Source organism: Atractosteus spatula, chromosome 26 (genome assembly GCF_055471065.1).
Source record: "Atractosteus spatula isolate fAtrSpa1 chromosome 26, fAtrSpa1.hap1, whole genome shotgun sequence".
Classification (NCBI taxonomy): Eukaryota; Metazoa; Chordata; class Actinopteri; order Semionotiformes; family Lepisosteidae; genus Atractosteus; species Atractosteus spatula.
In genome coordinates this window covers 4,162,960-4,179,915 of record NC_142731.1, presented here as the reverse complement: position 1 = coordinate 4,179,915, position 16,956 = coordinate 4,162,960, and the positions used below count along the sequence as shown (strand labels likewise).

At 40.4% G+C, this 16,956-nt stretch overlaps 1 protein-coding gene across 1 annotated transcript; it reads right to left on the bottom strand.

Moving 5' to 3' along the window:
• Positions 1-685: 685 nt before the first annotated feature.
• Positions 686-13,853, bottom strand: arf2a (ARF GTPase 2a). Its single transcript, XM_088906430.1, has 5 exons — positions 13,756-13,853; positions 6,530-6,700; positions 5,999-6,109; positions 5,181-5,305; positions 686-4,542 (listed from the first exon to the last, which is right to left on the bottom strand). The coding sequence occupies exons 2-5, from the start codon at positions 6,675-6,677 to the stop codon at positions 4,381-4,383; spliced, it is 546 nt and encodes a 181-aa protein (XP_088762556.1). The 5' UTR covers positions 6,678-6,700; positions 13,756-13,853; the 3' UTR covers positions 686-4,380.
• Positions 13,854-16,956: the final 3,103 nt, after the last annotated feature.

The following is a 16,956-nucleotide window of genomic DNA, read 5'->3' as shown; positions in this document are numbered from 1 at the left end:
TCTTCCAGGTCGTGATGTGTTTCTTACAGGTTGCCTTCAGTGATGCCCGTAGAAACCGGGTGGTCTTCATTCAAACAGGGTACGCTCCCGTTGTTCTTGCGTTAGTTAAAATTGCATCTTTTTGATGGGTTTCTAAAGAAATCCCCTTGACACGCGTTATGACCATCACTGGAGAGTTTTTTTTGGATCTGCACAGCATTTCTTGACTGAAATAAGGGCAACAACTTTGTTATGGGGGGGGGGCACTTAGAAAACTACTTAAGGCTTCACTATATCCAGAAATCTGTGACCCATGTGATCACTAAAATTAATCTGCATCATCATAGAATTCGCAAATATCCATCTTCTCCCACTTCTTCTGATTCAGGGCTGTGGGGTTTGGTGGTGCCAGAGCCTATCCCAGCAAGCAGCAAGCATGAGGACGGCACACCAATCCACCACAGGGCACACACTCATTTCAGAGCTCTGGACTGTGTGAGGAAACGCACACATGGAGAGAACAAATTCCACAGACAGCTCCCCAGGTCTGGAACTGAACCCAGGGCTTCAAGACAGCGATGCTGACCAGTGCCACCACACCTCCTACATGGAAGCCCCATCCTACAGGATCCAGACTGGCCCCCTGTGAAATTTATAGCGAGCTAGCAAGAAATACAAAGCTAAATGACTTGAATGATACAATTGATTGTAATAGAGATCTCTTTATTATAGTGCATTTCTCAGATGAGTTACAAGATGGTTAAAAAAAAACAAAACTAAAAACCAAAGGGAAAGTTCAAGAAAAAAAATACATATGTAGATCTTTGTTTTTGCATGTCAATGTTTACAGATTTTTTTTAAACTTAAAGCTTCACATTTGAAAAAGGGTAAATTAATCTGCCTAGTTAAATGTTTATATATTTATAATGATTTACAGATAAAAAATATCACTGTTTTTCTTTCACTATGGCTACATTATAGTTGACAAATTAAATCTAAGTAGTAAATGGCCAGGAAGAAGAGGATTCTTGAGTTGTGTTATTTATATACAGGTTTGGTGTTTTTTGTCAATGAAATACAACTGTCCAGCTGTTTACACCAATAAGTGTCCCTCTTAGAGCATCCAAGGTTGAAGATACAAAAATTCTTTAGACATGCCTTTTAGTAAGCAGAAAACGGACTTTATGAGTCTCATATTTCAGCACACTGGACAGGAATGGGGAGTAAATGAATTGGATTCCATTTATTTATATGCTCTAATAGGACCTTTTTGCACTCGTATAGGAAACCCATTTTCCTTCTAATTTTTAAAGACTATACAGTGATTTGTAAAAAACAAAGAGCTTAATAGGTGGTCTATTTTTTATTAGGATTATTTGTATCATATTCAAACCACTGAACAAGATCCCACATGTGTGGTTTTGTGAATTCAGAGTAATGACTGAGCTATTCGGTTAACCTTACTAATGCCCAGATCACTTAACAGACAACCTGCTCGAAGGGAGATGAGGCAACTATAGCATACTCTTCTTGCTTCGAGAGAGACATGGTTTCCTTTCACACCTGAGAATCTGTACAACAACTCGTAAACCTGTAGGTGAGCCTAGTTTCATTTCACAGCTCAAGGCTGTGCTAAATATTAACATCTCCTAATGTTTCATAATCACTGCCCCATACAAATTACTCAGTAACAGGTCACTTTTTTTTGGTTTTCCGTGCATAATTTAAAACTAAGTTATTAGAGCTTTATCTGTAACGTGGCTTTCAGCATTTCAACAATCAATAAGTTGAAGTAGCTCAACTCAAAAAGTTAAAAAGATATCTTGTGTAACACATGGGGCTACAGAACCTAATGATGCAGCAAACTGAGGACCCTTTCAGTGCCACAACAATGGTGTGAGTTAAATACCGAATTGATAATAATCAAGACTAAGTAACAATGGCCACCAGACCTTAAAAAACAGGGCCATTCTTTGATAAAAATAGGATCACTGGAACAATGAAAATGTGAAAGGAGAGTAGCAAACCTTTTTCTTTAGCCCAGCCCTCTACCACAATAGTGCCCTTCTGCAGGACACACAAGCACTGCAATAAGATCATAGCGTCAGTCCCACTTTCCCCATAACTGCCTAACCAACCGCAACCCGACCCCCACTGTATCATGACATAAGGTTCTGCATCTCAATGCAACTGTAGACCTATCCTCAGCAGAAGATGCCTCTGAGTAAGGTACTCTGTACAAAATAAAAATAAAAAAAACAAACAAAAACAGTAAACAGAATGGGAGCAGCTCTCTGTGAAGGCCTCACTGTCCCCGGACTTTGCTGTGCTTAAACATACACCTACAGCAGCAAGCGTGACAATTATTGCATTTTCCACAACTAATGATCAATAAATTATTCAATTATTTATTAAAAAAAGTTATGTGGTGAGTTGGTTCTTATTAAAAAATGTCTTATGAGGTCCCTTCTACCTCAAATTTTACAGTTAACTACATTCTACTTTGTTGAGTAGTACTATTCTTCTGTAATTATTCTACATACCCAAGAGCATACACCAAGTGCCACAACCCATTTAACCAAGTAACACAAAGTACAGAGAAATCATGCAGAGAGGACTTGTAACCAGATGTGTCCAGGACACTAAGATGCAAGGTGTCAAGAAAAGAGGGCAGTTTACAGATATTAATGTAAGTATACTGCTATAATGCAATCCAAGAGGTTAGGATATCCACACTTTAAATTATTCACTTGATTTAGAAACCATTATTTTCCCACTATCAGAGCCCCAAATTTGGAAGAGCCAATCAGCAATTGCTGGAATTCCCACACCATCCTGGCAGAGATGGAGACCACACACAAGCTTTCGGAGATGGATGCTTTGTCAAGCCAACAAGTTTTTGCACTACATGCCTGGACTGCAAAAAAAAGCAAGGCTTTGGTTAGCAAGTGGAGGTTATAAACAGCCCTGCCCTGTATAGCATGCAGACACCGAGCCAAATAGTGTGAATGTTACAATATGTCCTATGCCAGCACTACCCACCCCATACCCAGCAGCATTCAAGACAATCGGTACTTTCCATGCTCAACAAATGTAGCATGGGTAAAAACGCATCATGGAAGAATACAAAACCCAACCTTTGCCCAATGAACCATCCTGGAGCCTCTAGGCTGTGTTTTGTAAGTGATGTGAACCATGGTATTAAAATCATGCATGAGCCGGTTATAGTTTGCAGTTACAATAATTGCATTGCTATGCATTAAAGCACATTTCCATTTCCCACAATGATTAACACCTCTGACAACCAAACATTTGTTTTAGATTATATATTAGTGTGAAAAAGTTGTTAGTGCAACTAAACAAAAGCATTTCTGTTGCAGTGTGAAATTATTATAGCAATGCAAATGTGTTGTAATACATGAAATTAAGCTATTAATGTATCACACTCACTCTACCATGACACAGAAGTAATAAACATTAAAACCTTTAAATTTGGAGTGCCCAGTAGCTTTGATTATTCTCACAGGTTAACCTTACGATACAGTAGAATAAACCATCTTCGCTCCTGTGCAGGTGTTTCTGTACATTATCCATTCATCATGTTCAAAACAAAGGAAGTCAACCTTATTTTTCACTATTCTCTTAACACCGGTCCTTTCCTCATGCATCACAGGCAGATAGACAAGTGGGCTTCAAGCTTCCAAAAGGTTAAAGGAAATAAGCAAATAGCTGTGTGAAATATCAAGTGTCAAAATAGACATTTTAATTTTAAGCAAACTGAACAACTAAATGGAAAATGTAACTCCGCTGATGAATTGTGCTTCATGGTCTTTAAAAAAAAAAGGGAAAAAAACAGGTAGTGTTCATACTAGAACCAGAAATGTAAGTTTTCTTAGTAAAGCAAAAAAAAGCATGATTTTCAAATGATGCAAAGAAGGATCTAGGATGAAATACACTTTTTTACTTTATTTTTCAACCTGATACAGGTTACAATGTGACTTTTAAAGGGGGTCTCAAACCAACATCTGAACAAACGCATGTTATTTGAACATTCTAACACTGGTGGTCTAAATCAGGTTTCAAGATGACACTATGCATCCTTGCTCTTTCTTTGCCTTCTGAAAACCACACTGCGGTGAGTCCGAGTCAACATGTAATGTGCCAGGCTGCTCAGAGAGCCAAATTGCTATTTCCGCGGGAGGTGTGTAAGGCACGCGAGGGCTGCTCCCACTCGCAGCTCACAGACACGCAGACACACTCACACACACACTCTGGTGTAGGGCTGCACTAGCCAGCGCCCCAGAGGGAGAGGGAGGGGAAGTTGACAAGGGGGCATGATGTTTGGGGGGGGGATGAGGCTGGGGCCAGTGCTGCCCCCCTTCACACTGACTATGGAATGGATCATTTCTGGTTCTTGAGCTGGTTGGATAGCCAGTCCAGCCCTTCGTAGAGCCCGTCTCCACTGGTTGCGCAGGTCGCCTGGATATACCAGTTCCGCTGGCGAAGGGAGTGGAGCCCCAGCTTGTCTGTGATCTCTGCAGCGTTCATGGCATTCGGCAAGTCCTGCACACGGAGAAGCAAACGGTTAGCAAAACAAACTCAGCGTGAAGTGGATCTGGCACTGATCATGGAAGTAGATCATGGGGGTGGCAGACTGGGTATGTGCCTGGCAGCACAGGAGCAACTGGCTTAACAGGGATGGGAGCAAAGGATACTAAAAAAAATTATGAAGACAATCATCAAAATATGCATTAAAAGAATGGATTTAAATCAGCTGTCATCATTCAGTGGTTTAGGAAATATTTATGACTCCCTGTATGCTGCTGTATCACCATAGACCCTCCTTTAAACAAGCTGTGATAATGCACGATAATCACGATACACAAGCATATTATAACACTATGACTGAACGTAAAATGACAGAAAATTAGCAGTTAGATGTCGCGTCTCTCATTAGTAGGGGTGACAGCTTTTAATGTTTTCCCATCATCTTCGTGCATCTGATGAGTAAGATGGGTTTTTGTTTCTCTGTCCTTCACGTGGATGAGTTCTGACTACAGATGTCACTTTTTGGATTATCACACATCTGAGCTCGGTCATGCCTACCTTTCATTTTTGTTCTACAGATCATGGGCAAGACTGTGAGTGGCTGATATTAGGAGAAGGCAGCGAAAGGTGGTGGTGGGGGGGGGGGGGCTCACCTGCTTGTTTGCAAAAACGAGTAACACGGCATCCCGCAGCTCGTCTTCCGCCAACATCCTCGTGAGTTCCTCCCGCGCCTCATTCACTCGCTCCCTGTCGTTGCTGTCCACCACAAAGATCAGCCCTGCAATCAGAGGGCAACAGAGCCGGTGACAAACTGACAGGTTCAACTGACAAGGAGGCTGCTCTCGTGACCAGAAAGCAGACCTCTGCAAACGCCCCTCCTACAAATCTGAGCTTATGTTTCTGCACAATGAAAGACAAGGCCACAGGGAAGGGGCTGGACCTTTCACCTTGGCCAAGAGCTTACAGTATTGAAAAAAGAAAAACTGTCAATAAAAGGCACTGGGGTGCTAAACACAGCCTAAATGCAAGTAACTAAAAGCTATTTTCCAGAAAAAATCATACGTACAAGTTATTACAAGAAACAAGTATTACTTGTTTCAGTATTTAAAATGTTTCTGGGGCTTCTTGCGTGGCTCATTCACTAAGGGTGCTCTCCCAGATGCAGACTCAGGTTATGACCAAGGGTTCGAGACTGGGCCATCTCTCTTGCCAACAGGGATTCCCCAAGTAACAATGCATAACTGGCTGAGGCTGCTGAATACTAAGTGGTACTCGTCAACCAGGGCTGTCTCAGAGACCCTGTGACCTCGTTGTGCAGGGCTGTGGTGCCCGAGACATGCTGTGTGCCTGCGCTAGCACAGACATAAAATACTAAACTGGCCAAAGAACATACAAAAACTGGGTGGCGATAACAAAAAATACTTAGTTCTAATTTTGAAAATCTGTCCAGGATAACCCCGGGGACACTCACCTTGTGTGTTCTGGAAGTAGTGACGCCACAAAGGTCGGATTTTATCTTGACCACCTACGTCCCACACTGTGAAGCTGATGTTTTTGTATTCTACTGTTTCTACATTAAAACCTGCAAGGGAAGTTGGAAATGCAACACTGTAGTGACATTTGTAAACTGTGGTCACCTGGGATTCACCATGGAGCTACCTGGGTTTCTATTTATTGATCTGATACACAGCCCACATTGTTAGAACACATACTGTTGGGTGTGGAGTACTAACCTCTTCCATGCACATGATGCCCTTTTACTTTCTCTAAGTTTCACAATAAATGCACTATCAGCTTAATCTCGGGCTGAGGTTCCTGATGCAGCACTAAGAAATGGCAGAAAAGGACTATTTTTACGTTACGAAATGAAAAGCTAAATGAAAACAGCTTTTGACATAACATAGTTAAACCTATACACAAAAAAAGCCAAAAACGATGAAAGCAGCTAACCAGGCTGTGACTTAAAGTTAGGTACAGAGGCAGGAACTGTAAAAGGACTCACCAATTGTGGGGATGGTGGTCACAATCTCGCCCAGTTTGAGTTTGTAGAGGATGGTGGTCTTGCCTGCTGCATCCAGCCCCACCATCAGGATCCTCATCTCCTTCTTCCCAAACAAGCCTTTGAACAGGTTCGCAAAAACATTCCCCATTGTTCTATACCTTAATACACAACCTGAAAGCAAGTGAGACAACAAAGAAGCAAGTTAACCTTAGATACTAATGCATGTAGTTCATGTCTTATATATAAACCCAAGGGCATGCATTATATTCATCATAATAAATAGCCATGTCTTACAGTAATATAGAAAAAGATTACTGATATAATATATAGCTGTGAACACTGACAGAAAACATTTAAATTGTGATAGTTCAGTAGTGATAACTGTGCTCAAGACCTTTAAAACTGAGAAATTTTCTATGCATCTTCGTGAAGAAAACTTTACACCATTTCTGAGCAGTTATCAAAAAGCCTAAAACATTTGCTTAGACAGCAGTTCCCAAGTAATTTTGTTAGGGATCTTTTAGTTCTTATCAAGATATTGCTCTGCAGTATCAATTTTAAAAACACCTGTCAGAAAGATAAAAGAAAGCAAAAAAACTACAGACAAAATATAATAAAAGGTTAAATTAAAAAGACCACGAAAATTATTTTTCCCATTACTCTGACAAGTCTGTAGTGGATTATAACTTAAAACAAAGACAATTGATTGTTTGCTCTCCAGACCCAACACAATGACTTCTTTAAGTCTCAATGCATAGCAGTCTTTATACAGAGCTGCTTTGACAAAGAAAAAAGTCTGAACCAGCTTTTCTATAAATCACTAAACTAATAACTCAGCACTGTATCATCCCCACAGCAGGCTTTTCTTCCCAACTAACAAGGCTGCACCATCCCATGGTCATTATACCAACACAGGACCTGCTTCCATAGGACTTGACACTAAAGAGGTATATTGCAAACAGACCAAAGAACCCTGTAGCACTGCATCTCCACGCATGCAATAAACATCTTCAGCCAGAAGCTTTTCAGACAGTCCACTCTTAGTATAACGATAAGAGACTTGGACTTCATGAATGAACCTCCAATAACTTATCATACAAGGACATTTATATTTATAATATTTCATTTATCTTACAACAGGATCTCGGGTTAACAAAATCCAAGATGCCACAAAAAATAACTCAGGAGTTCACAGGCGCAACAGGGTGATGGGTTTCTTTTGCAATAGTGCTGAGGACAGTTGAGCCAAACATTAGGTGTTACTAGGCATCTGCTATGGGTTGTTAAAGTACAGGCCATCTGAAAGAGAAAGAAGATCCTGCACTTTGGAAGAACAGCCAAGAACAGAAATGCGACAGGTAACACTACCCCTGTAAAGGGATACAATGCTGTGAATTAATCAGGAGCCAAATGAAAAGAGACAGTTCCCGAGCGTCCTTACAAACTCAGACAGGGATGTAAGACTGCAGATTCAATTAGAAATGTCCTCCCCCATCAGTGTTCCATTGTAGACATAAACCTGGATAAATCTTTTGTAATTTTCAGTCTTAGTAAGTACAGAAACATTTCCGCTCTGTCACAGTTGTATCAGATGATCTATCCCCTAAGAAACTGCATCAGACCACAGACACACTGAACATAATTGAAATTGGAACATTTAACAAATCCTTATAATAAAGGAAAATATTATCTCTGCCAACCCCCCCCTCCCCATTAAGCTGAACAAATGTTTGCTGAAGTCATCTTAAAAAGCAGTTATTCATTCACAAAGAAACACAATGCACCATGGATTGGACACACCCTAGATGGTACTAACATCCACTTCCTAGTGTTGACATTGGTGAGGCAATCCTGGAAATCAGTTAATGTTTAAAAACAGAGGTTCAAGTGATGGAAAAGCTCAAGTTAACAGAAAAATCCTACCCACTAAATGTCTTAAAATGTACCCATGGTAGGTCACAATTAGAATTATTTAAATAGCGTTAATTCAATATAATTATAATTAATAATCCACTAATTATACATCACTGCAAACTCCTTCCAGCAAGATGGTCTATAACACTGTAGTGAACAAAAGCTACCATTTTAATGTATTTTTTTAGTAAGATAATTTGTTACTTGTTAATTAAAAATGTTACTTTTGACAGTTTTGGGTGCATTCCTATCTCTACTTAATGTGTGGCATCCAAATAATTTTCCAAACTTTGGATCATTACAGTGGGTTAAATTCATAGGTACAAACATAAACAAGAAAACGGAAGCACTAACAAACTTGCACAGTACTGTAGATCAGATATTGTGGAAACCTTTTAAAGACTTCAAAATAGACTATAAACAAGACTAGGCCAATGAGCTTGTGAACAGAAAACACAGCATGTTTTCTCACAGATGCATGATAACTGAAAAGGGAGTGGAGGAATCTTACATAACCCTATAGCAGGCCTATGTGAAAAAACACAGCAACAGCCAGATTATTATACCGTTCAAATTCATAGCATTACAACCTGAATCCGCAAGATTAGAAGCATATTTTTTTTTTAATTGGGTTTTTAAAAAGATGCAATATTTATTTCACCCTTATCGTTCAACACACACAGGTGTTAAGAAATGGCAATTCTGAATACCCAACTATTTTTGTACAGGTCACAACAGCAAAATCACAATAGAAATTACAGAATTAAAAAAAACTATAAACCCATTAGCTGTTAAATCATAAATACCTCTGCGCGCTTCTACACGTGTACACAAGCAACTGAGTCATCTACATTTGATGTAACTTTGAACTTTGCAATGATCCAGGCATAAGCACCTGGCTATTGCTTCCCGAAACAAAGCAGGTAATACTCAGCATCGTCTTACATAACTTAGGGCAATAACAGTGGTACTTTCAGTAAATATTCAAGGACTTCCTATTCACTTAAAACTCAGAAGGGGGAAACCTACAACAACATAATACAAATCCCACAACAAGAAACCCTTTCCTTTGTTTATCAATCCTGTTCAACCTAATTTTGAAACCACTGCACTTCTACATCTGAAAAAAAAATCATGCTCATTGTACCAGTAATGTAATGTCTCTAGGCTCAATAGCAGCAGATAAAGCCTGCTGGGTAACTTCTACATGTTTGGCTTGGAATATACAATATATAACATACTATTTTAAAATACACAATGCTGATCAAATTAAAACACTTTACTAAACACAAAGGATTTCCAGGTAAGGGATAAGTGTGTGGTTCTTGCTGTAAACTATTAACTTACAATAGGAAAACCCAGCTGTTACAAGTTTCTCAAACTAAGCAACCCATCAAGACTCAAGACTATTGAACAATTCCTCATCTGACTCCAGTTAATTCTATATTATCCATTTCAAACCATGAATTAGTAGCAATCTAATTCATATTGTTTGCAAAGGTAATATGTAGCTTGGTTCCAATAAGACAGTAAGCATTTTATCACTAAACCTCTCCATACAGAAATGGAAAACTATGATATTTACCAAATTTATAAGCACGTGAAAATTTAAATGCATGGACAGAACAAACTACAACAGATTACCACAATGCTCCACTGCTGCAATACACACCTAGTGTGTGACACCACCTAATCAAACACCCTGAACAGCACAACATTAATCTTGATTTTAAAAGAAAAATGAACAGACAGTAGTGACTCTGGCAAGAACACAGAAATATGCGCTAAGAAAACATAGTAAGGATTAATTTGTGTCAACAAAACACTCTTGACAAGCACTGCAGCAAACACAGGCTAGGGAGGAAGTTGAGGGAGCAGAAGTCATTATTTTTCTCCTTCCAATGAAATGATTACACTGCAGTAAATTCAATTCAGTGTCCAGGGGAGCAGTAAACCAAGTGCCAAATTATTACTGTCCATCTGCAGAGCTTCTACAAGACTGATTTGGGACTTGCAATGTTCCAAGCAGCTCAGAGGCATTACAAAAGTTCTACTGAGGCTTTACTGTACAGCTCATTAATTAATAAGGCTCTCACAAATTAATTATTGACAGAGTGCAGACTCCTGTGGCCTTGAGTAGCAGCTCTGCCTCCCTCACACTTCCTTGGGCCTTGGAGTTGCCTTTAATGCTGTCTGTCCTGTATTCGCACAAACATGGAGGTGACTAACAAAACTGTGCATCCAACATGCAATGCAAGCCTCCTATAGGATCGAAACATAAAAGCCTTCATATGCCCTTTCTGTCTGCCTTCTGTGTTCCCCAACAGAAACTTCACTAACCAGTGCTTATCTTTTTCCTTTTCAAACAAATTCTGGTACATTTGAAAAGATGTGCCAACGTAATCTGATAATGACAAAAGCCTAACTTACTAATCATCAAATCTACAGCCAATCTAATACACACTCATCAGACAGCGCAAAAGACAACAATACAACAAACTCTCCGCACATTGCACAATAAAAAAACCTGTCAGTAAAAATTTAACTTCTTGAACCACACTAATATGACAGAAAAAAACACCCAAACAGTTCATATTTTTTTTAAATGGTAAACCTTACAAAAACAAAGCATAGAAAAACTATAAATGCTAACAAAATATTTATCACATTAGCAGTGAGAATCCTGATTACCACTTTACTAGGTCAGAAACACGTGGATAGCACGATTAGAAAAAAGGTGTTCCAGATTAAAAAACAATTAATAAACTAATGAGGCATTTTCCACCAACTGCAGAGTTATAGTGTCTTGCATACAAATGTAAATATACACAAAAGGGGGGGGAAGGTGTTTTTAATATTCTGCATTTTAGCTCCAGGACATGTAAGCAACACTAGAAAGCACCCCATCTTATACAAGCTAAGTCCAGTTAAAATGCAATTCCTTATCCTGCAGGTAGGGGAGATCAACAACCAAAAATTCACAAGGTGTTTTTTAAAACTGAACCACAATATGGATGGCAAGAGCAACATACACAACAGAATACTATTAATTGTGGAATTTTAGCATTTTGAAAAGCAAACAATATGCAGTACAAAAATTACATACTTTAGCCTCAACAAGAAACTGCCTGTGTTGGGAGGAGTATTGTCACTGTTGTGCAAAGACAACTGACACAGGAACAGGCTTTGATGATGAAAACAGTTTTACAAGAGATCTAAGCCTTTCTCTCTTGGCTATGCTCACTGAAAGGTGGCATGACCAAGCAGGACTTTCAGCAGATAAAACAGAGTTATACCCTCAGTAAAAGTATTTTGATTTTCAATGCTGAAAAAAGAAAATCAAAATTATTAATGGTCTGGAAAAAACAAACAGCTATTGTAAAGTATAAGTCTAAATGTTGTCACGAATAAATTTTGCAATAGTAACTAATCCAAAACTTAATTTTACAATACTCTAATCCATGTCAGTCACCCTCCTAAGTAACTAACTCTCTCTTGTGCTAGAAGTGTTAATACTGTATTCCTACAACCACTCCTTGGATGTGACTAATACACTGAACACATCCTGTAACAAAAGAGACTTAAGCGTTTTGAATATGAATAGGACAGTAAACAGAGGGCAAAAATGGCAGGAGCGTATCATATGATAAACCTCCCTGAAGCACAAACTGGACACTATCCATTCATGTACAAATAAGCAGCTAGACTGGTCTGTGATGCACATGCAGGAAACAACTTCCAGCTTCCCCAATGACTAACAAGGGTTACATGTAGAGATGAAACAAGGAAACTCCATTTCAACGTCTCTTGACGTTTCAATTGGATGTGGAATATCAGGCTTCTGAAACCAGGAAAAACCAAATTAAGAAAAATATAAAGGTATCGGTCCATCGTATTTTCTATTTGCTTAAATTGAAACATGACCCTGACGTCATGTGCAAGAACACATATGTGATCTAAAGTAAAAGCTCAAATACGATAAGACGGGGTGACAACAGGGACCTGGCAAAGCATTTAAGTGTTGTGAAGGTGACAAAACAGAATGAATGTAGACAGTTCTCAAAAGGCTTAATTCATGAACACCGTGCTCATCAGAAAATACCTGTCACCCCCATTAAGAATATTTAGACAGAAAAACATACTACAATGCCAAAGGCGTTCACTTTATGGAGCTGAAAAACAACATAAGGAAGATAACAGCTCAAGTATCAACGTGAAATACCTTTAAACTAATGCTACACATTTTAATCCACTTTTAAAAACACAAAACTAGAAGCTGAGAATGTAAGAAAAACAGAACTTTCTGGAAACCAAAATACCATACAAGTAACAAGCAGCGGAGTACTTCCCACCAACGGTTAAAAAAAAAATCACCCACATCTAATGCATAACCCGACAGCAGGCTTTCCCACAAACCCAGTTCAAGATCCTCCAAGACAGTGCGCATTATTTTCACAGAACCGTGTTAACAGGAACACAAGGCCCGCGAATCAGATTTCGACGAGATAAGAAAGACCAGCGTCGTGCTGCTGTGCGTTTTAAAAGCAGCATTTTAAACGGATCGCCCTGCGCCCCAAAAGCCACGAACTTCCCCCCCCACCACTGGTTTAATAAGGCCCCTGCGCAAGATGATTGAATATCCCCAAGTACCAAACATGCCGACATCGACAGACTTTATACCGGGAACTAGGTTAGAGAAGTAGGTGCGTTTTCCCGTCGGGAACAGCTGGAGTCGAGGGTCGCTCCAGCGCCGGGCCTCAAAAGCCCGACCTCGGGAATGTAAACTATCTGGTAAGGGAGGGTGGCTCACGCAAGTTCGGGTCTTTCTCTTATATAAACCCCCCCCCCCCCCCCCACCAAGGAAAAAAAACACCTTTGTTTCGTAGGAACACCACAAAGTATACTGTCCGTAAAGGTCGGGGGGAAAAAAGGGAGACACCTCCTTATATTCTGAAGATAACGCAGCGCTGTCGCTGGTTCTGAAACACACAGGAGGACGAAAAAAAAAAGGTGTTTTTTTTTGCGACGGAAGAAAGCAACGTCGAAGAACAAACTTTAAAGCAATTGACTTCCGCAGGAAATTATGTTAGGTCTATAAGAAAAACAGAACTAACAGTACTGCAGGGATCCTTCGACAGTAAAATGCAACACCGCCGGAGCAGCCCGCGTCTACTGCGGCACAACTCCCCGAATGCCCTTTTTCCCCCAACCTTTTGAACCGGATAACGACGGGCCGTTTCACCCAGGCCGGCGTACAAGTGTCTGACGAGCTCAACGGGCAGACAGAACTGAAGGGATGTGCCGACATTTACCTCAGAACTGCGGCTTCTCGATCTTTCTCTACACGCTCCGCTTCTCCGCCGACAACAAAATGGCGTCGCCTACAGGAGGAAAGACAGCCGCGTCATGAAACCTGCCCATCCCGGGAACCGCGACCAATAGGCGCGACCGAATTGCCCCCAACGTCCCGCCTACATGCGGTCTTAGCCAATCGCCAGGCCTCTTGGAGCTGTAGGCGGGCGGTGGAGGGGGGGGTAGCTCCCGGTTTGCCTACAAAATGAAAGACGAGTCAGATTTTCAGAGGGTCGCCGTGTCTCCGCCCTCTGCTACGGCTGGGTTGATCCATGTTAACTGTGGGTTAGCCCACAGGCACACACCGGTACGGTACAGGATTCACGTAAAGGGTGCTGGGACGGTAGCAAGCGGATTAAAGAAAGAACATTTTACACAGCGTCTAAGACTCTATGATTTAAGAAAGGTGCAAAATGTGAAATCGAGTGCATAAATCGACAAAGAAATGGCTTTTCTGTAATATTAATGATTACAGGTCGCGCCGGAACTATGTAAAGCATTACTTAGTAGATGACCAGAAGCAAAAGGAACATTTGGTAATGAATGAATAATGAATTTACTTAGAAGTTAACTACACTTGACTGACTCCTCGGAGTTTTATTTACTAAAGGGGTTATTAAAGTGGCATGTACGACGAATCTTGATATCAATTTTGCTGAAATCATGTTACCAATGCAGTGATTTAAAAATACTAAAATACACCGGATAGCACAGAACAGTGTCACAGAAAATGAGTAACGTAACCAAGTTACACCGGCTGTGACGTATAACACAATGGTGACTTCATTTTTACGTCACAGGGTGGGGCTTTATTTCTCAGCCAATTAAGTCAGACGTTCGATAACAGACAGCCCATGCGTCCTATCAGCAATCAACGTAGGGGCGGGGTCCGTAGGAACACCGTATATAATGTAAAGTGCCTGCAGCGTGCTAAAGTTAGCATTTGGGTGTGTTGGTCGAGGTATAGTAAGAACAGACGCGTGTGATAGAGGCGTGTTTTGTAATCACGGGTTGGGTGTTTTTTAGAGAGTTTAATAAGGAATGTATTTGCGATTTTTTAAATGTTTTAAATCTTTTTTTGCCCTCACGTTTCTAGGAGTTTTAAACGGCTCTTAACAGTGTGAAACCCGAGAGTGATAGCTATAAAACTATGGCTAATGAGCTTTATTTCCTTTTTGTTTTACAATTACAATTCCCTTTTTGGTAATTCCTCATATATTTGTATTAAAAAACTATTAGTGATTTTACTGTAACACTCGGTGTCACTATACACACACACAAGGAAGGCAAAAAAACAGGGAAGGGATTTAATATTGTTAAATAAACCTGTCCTATACCTACTGGCCTATACAACATTTTGTTTTCAGAGACTGACAAAAACACATGTTCACTTTCACAAATAATATGATGTTTGTAATATCATACCATACTGTATGTTTGTGTCTTGTATTTTTTTAGTTATATCCTGCTCAACGACTACAGATGTAAATTAGCTTTTTAGGAGGTGCAACTCGAGAGCTAAGCACTCTCCCTGTTCAACACACTGTGATCATGAGACAAAACCAACATCTCTAACTCCTCCTTTCTGTCAGCATGTAACTACAGCCACATTGTCATTTATTAGGAGTACAAAATGCACCAAAGACCATATATGTGCAAGAGGACTTTGTTTATAACGATAAAAGTCAGACATGTGGTGCTAAAAAAGCTACCAGAAAGCAGTGGCTTTGTCCGTTAGCAAGACTGGAAGTAACAAATGTAATATTCTCAATGATAAATATTTAAAACATCTTTTCCTCTTTTTATACTATCCATTTTCTAACAGCTTCTTCCAATTTCAGGTCGCAGGGAAGCTGGAGCCTGTCCCAGCGAGCAATGGGCACAAGGTAGGGTACATCCTGGGCAGGACACCAGTCCATCAGGGGGCAGACACACACTCACACCGGGGACTATTTTCCCAGCAGGCCAATTAATCTACCCAGTTTGTTTTTGGACTGTGGGAGGAAACTGGAGTACCTGAAGAAAACCCATGTGAATCTGGAAAGAACATGCAAACTCCACACAGACAGCACCCCAGGCCTGGAATTGAACCCAGGGCCTCAGTGCTGTGAGGCAGCACTGGCAACAACCACTGTGCCACCATGCTTCCCTATTTGTAACATGATAACCAACATATTCCAAATGAGGTCTTACTTGTGTATGGCGCAGTTTTAGTATAACATCCCTTGATTTAAATCCTGCACTTTTAACTCTACAGCCTAACATTGTTTTTTTCTTTGGTTTTGTTGAGAGTTAGGCCACCTCCTGTTAGCAGAACCCATGGGAGTACTCAGCACACCATTCCCCACAAACCAGGAAAGAGCTAAGGACGCCCATGGTGGGGAAACAGAGTACAGAGTGGAGGGTCTTTAAGCGGCTCGTGTCCTTGACAGGTGACACAGTGTCAATAAGACACTCAGGCCTTCGTCAAGAAAGGCGTCAGGACACCGCAAACGGCTTTTACCATCCACATCCTGTTTCCCCCTGGGGTAAAATCAGATTACTGAAAATCAAGAGAAAACTAATTGTATGAAGTAATTATTAGCCTTTCCAGATTCACTGATGCCAAAAGCGATCGGTAATTAAAGTATTTACACTGCTCAGCTGATTAATGTACTGTAGTCCTGGGAATTGACGAGGAGGTCTGAGAGCCCTCTTTTTTGACTGGTAGTCTAGTTTTGTCCACTAGGTGGAGCCCTGACCCTCCGCAGGCTGTGTTGATGAATCGCTGCAGTAAAAAGCGCCTTGGAGTCGAGGCCCCGAGTGCACTGGCGTGGGAGGTGTGAAAATGTAGGTTTGGGGTTGAAAATAAATGATTAGGTGCTGGATTAAAAACCTTTACTGTTTCTGTTTCTCTTGGCTGGAATTGGGAAACACGTCTCTTGCAATTTGTAATGTTGTCTTTTCAGGGATTGATTGCTCATGAAGTGGAAACAGCTCATTCATGTAGTAAATAAGTGGTTACGGTTCTTCATGTGTTCACATTTACCGGATCTCAGGGGTGGCCAGTTCCAGGCCTACAGCCATGCCAATTTCTACCTGCTCAACAAAAAAAACCCCAAATATCCCATTTAATTATGAATGATAATCATGAAGGACGAAGGGGAAGGTTACAGTCAGAA

What these genes read in the sequence shown, in the direction of transcription:
- arf2a (XM_088906430.1), bottom strand. Translation starts at nt 6,677, where the DNA reads ATGGGGAATGTTTTTGCGAACCTGTTCAAAGGCTTGTTTGGGAAGAAG. An exon ending in CTACTTCCAGAACACACAAG is followed by an intron (nt 5,306 to 5,998) that starts GTGAGTGTCCCC and finishes CTCTGATTGCAG; the next exon opens with GGCTGATCTTTGTGGTGGAC. An exon ending in TCGTTTTTGCAAACAAGCAG is followed by an intron (nt 4,543 to 5,180) that starts GTGAGCCCCCCC and finishes CTCCGTGTGCAG; the next exon opens with GACTTGCCGAATGCCATGAA.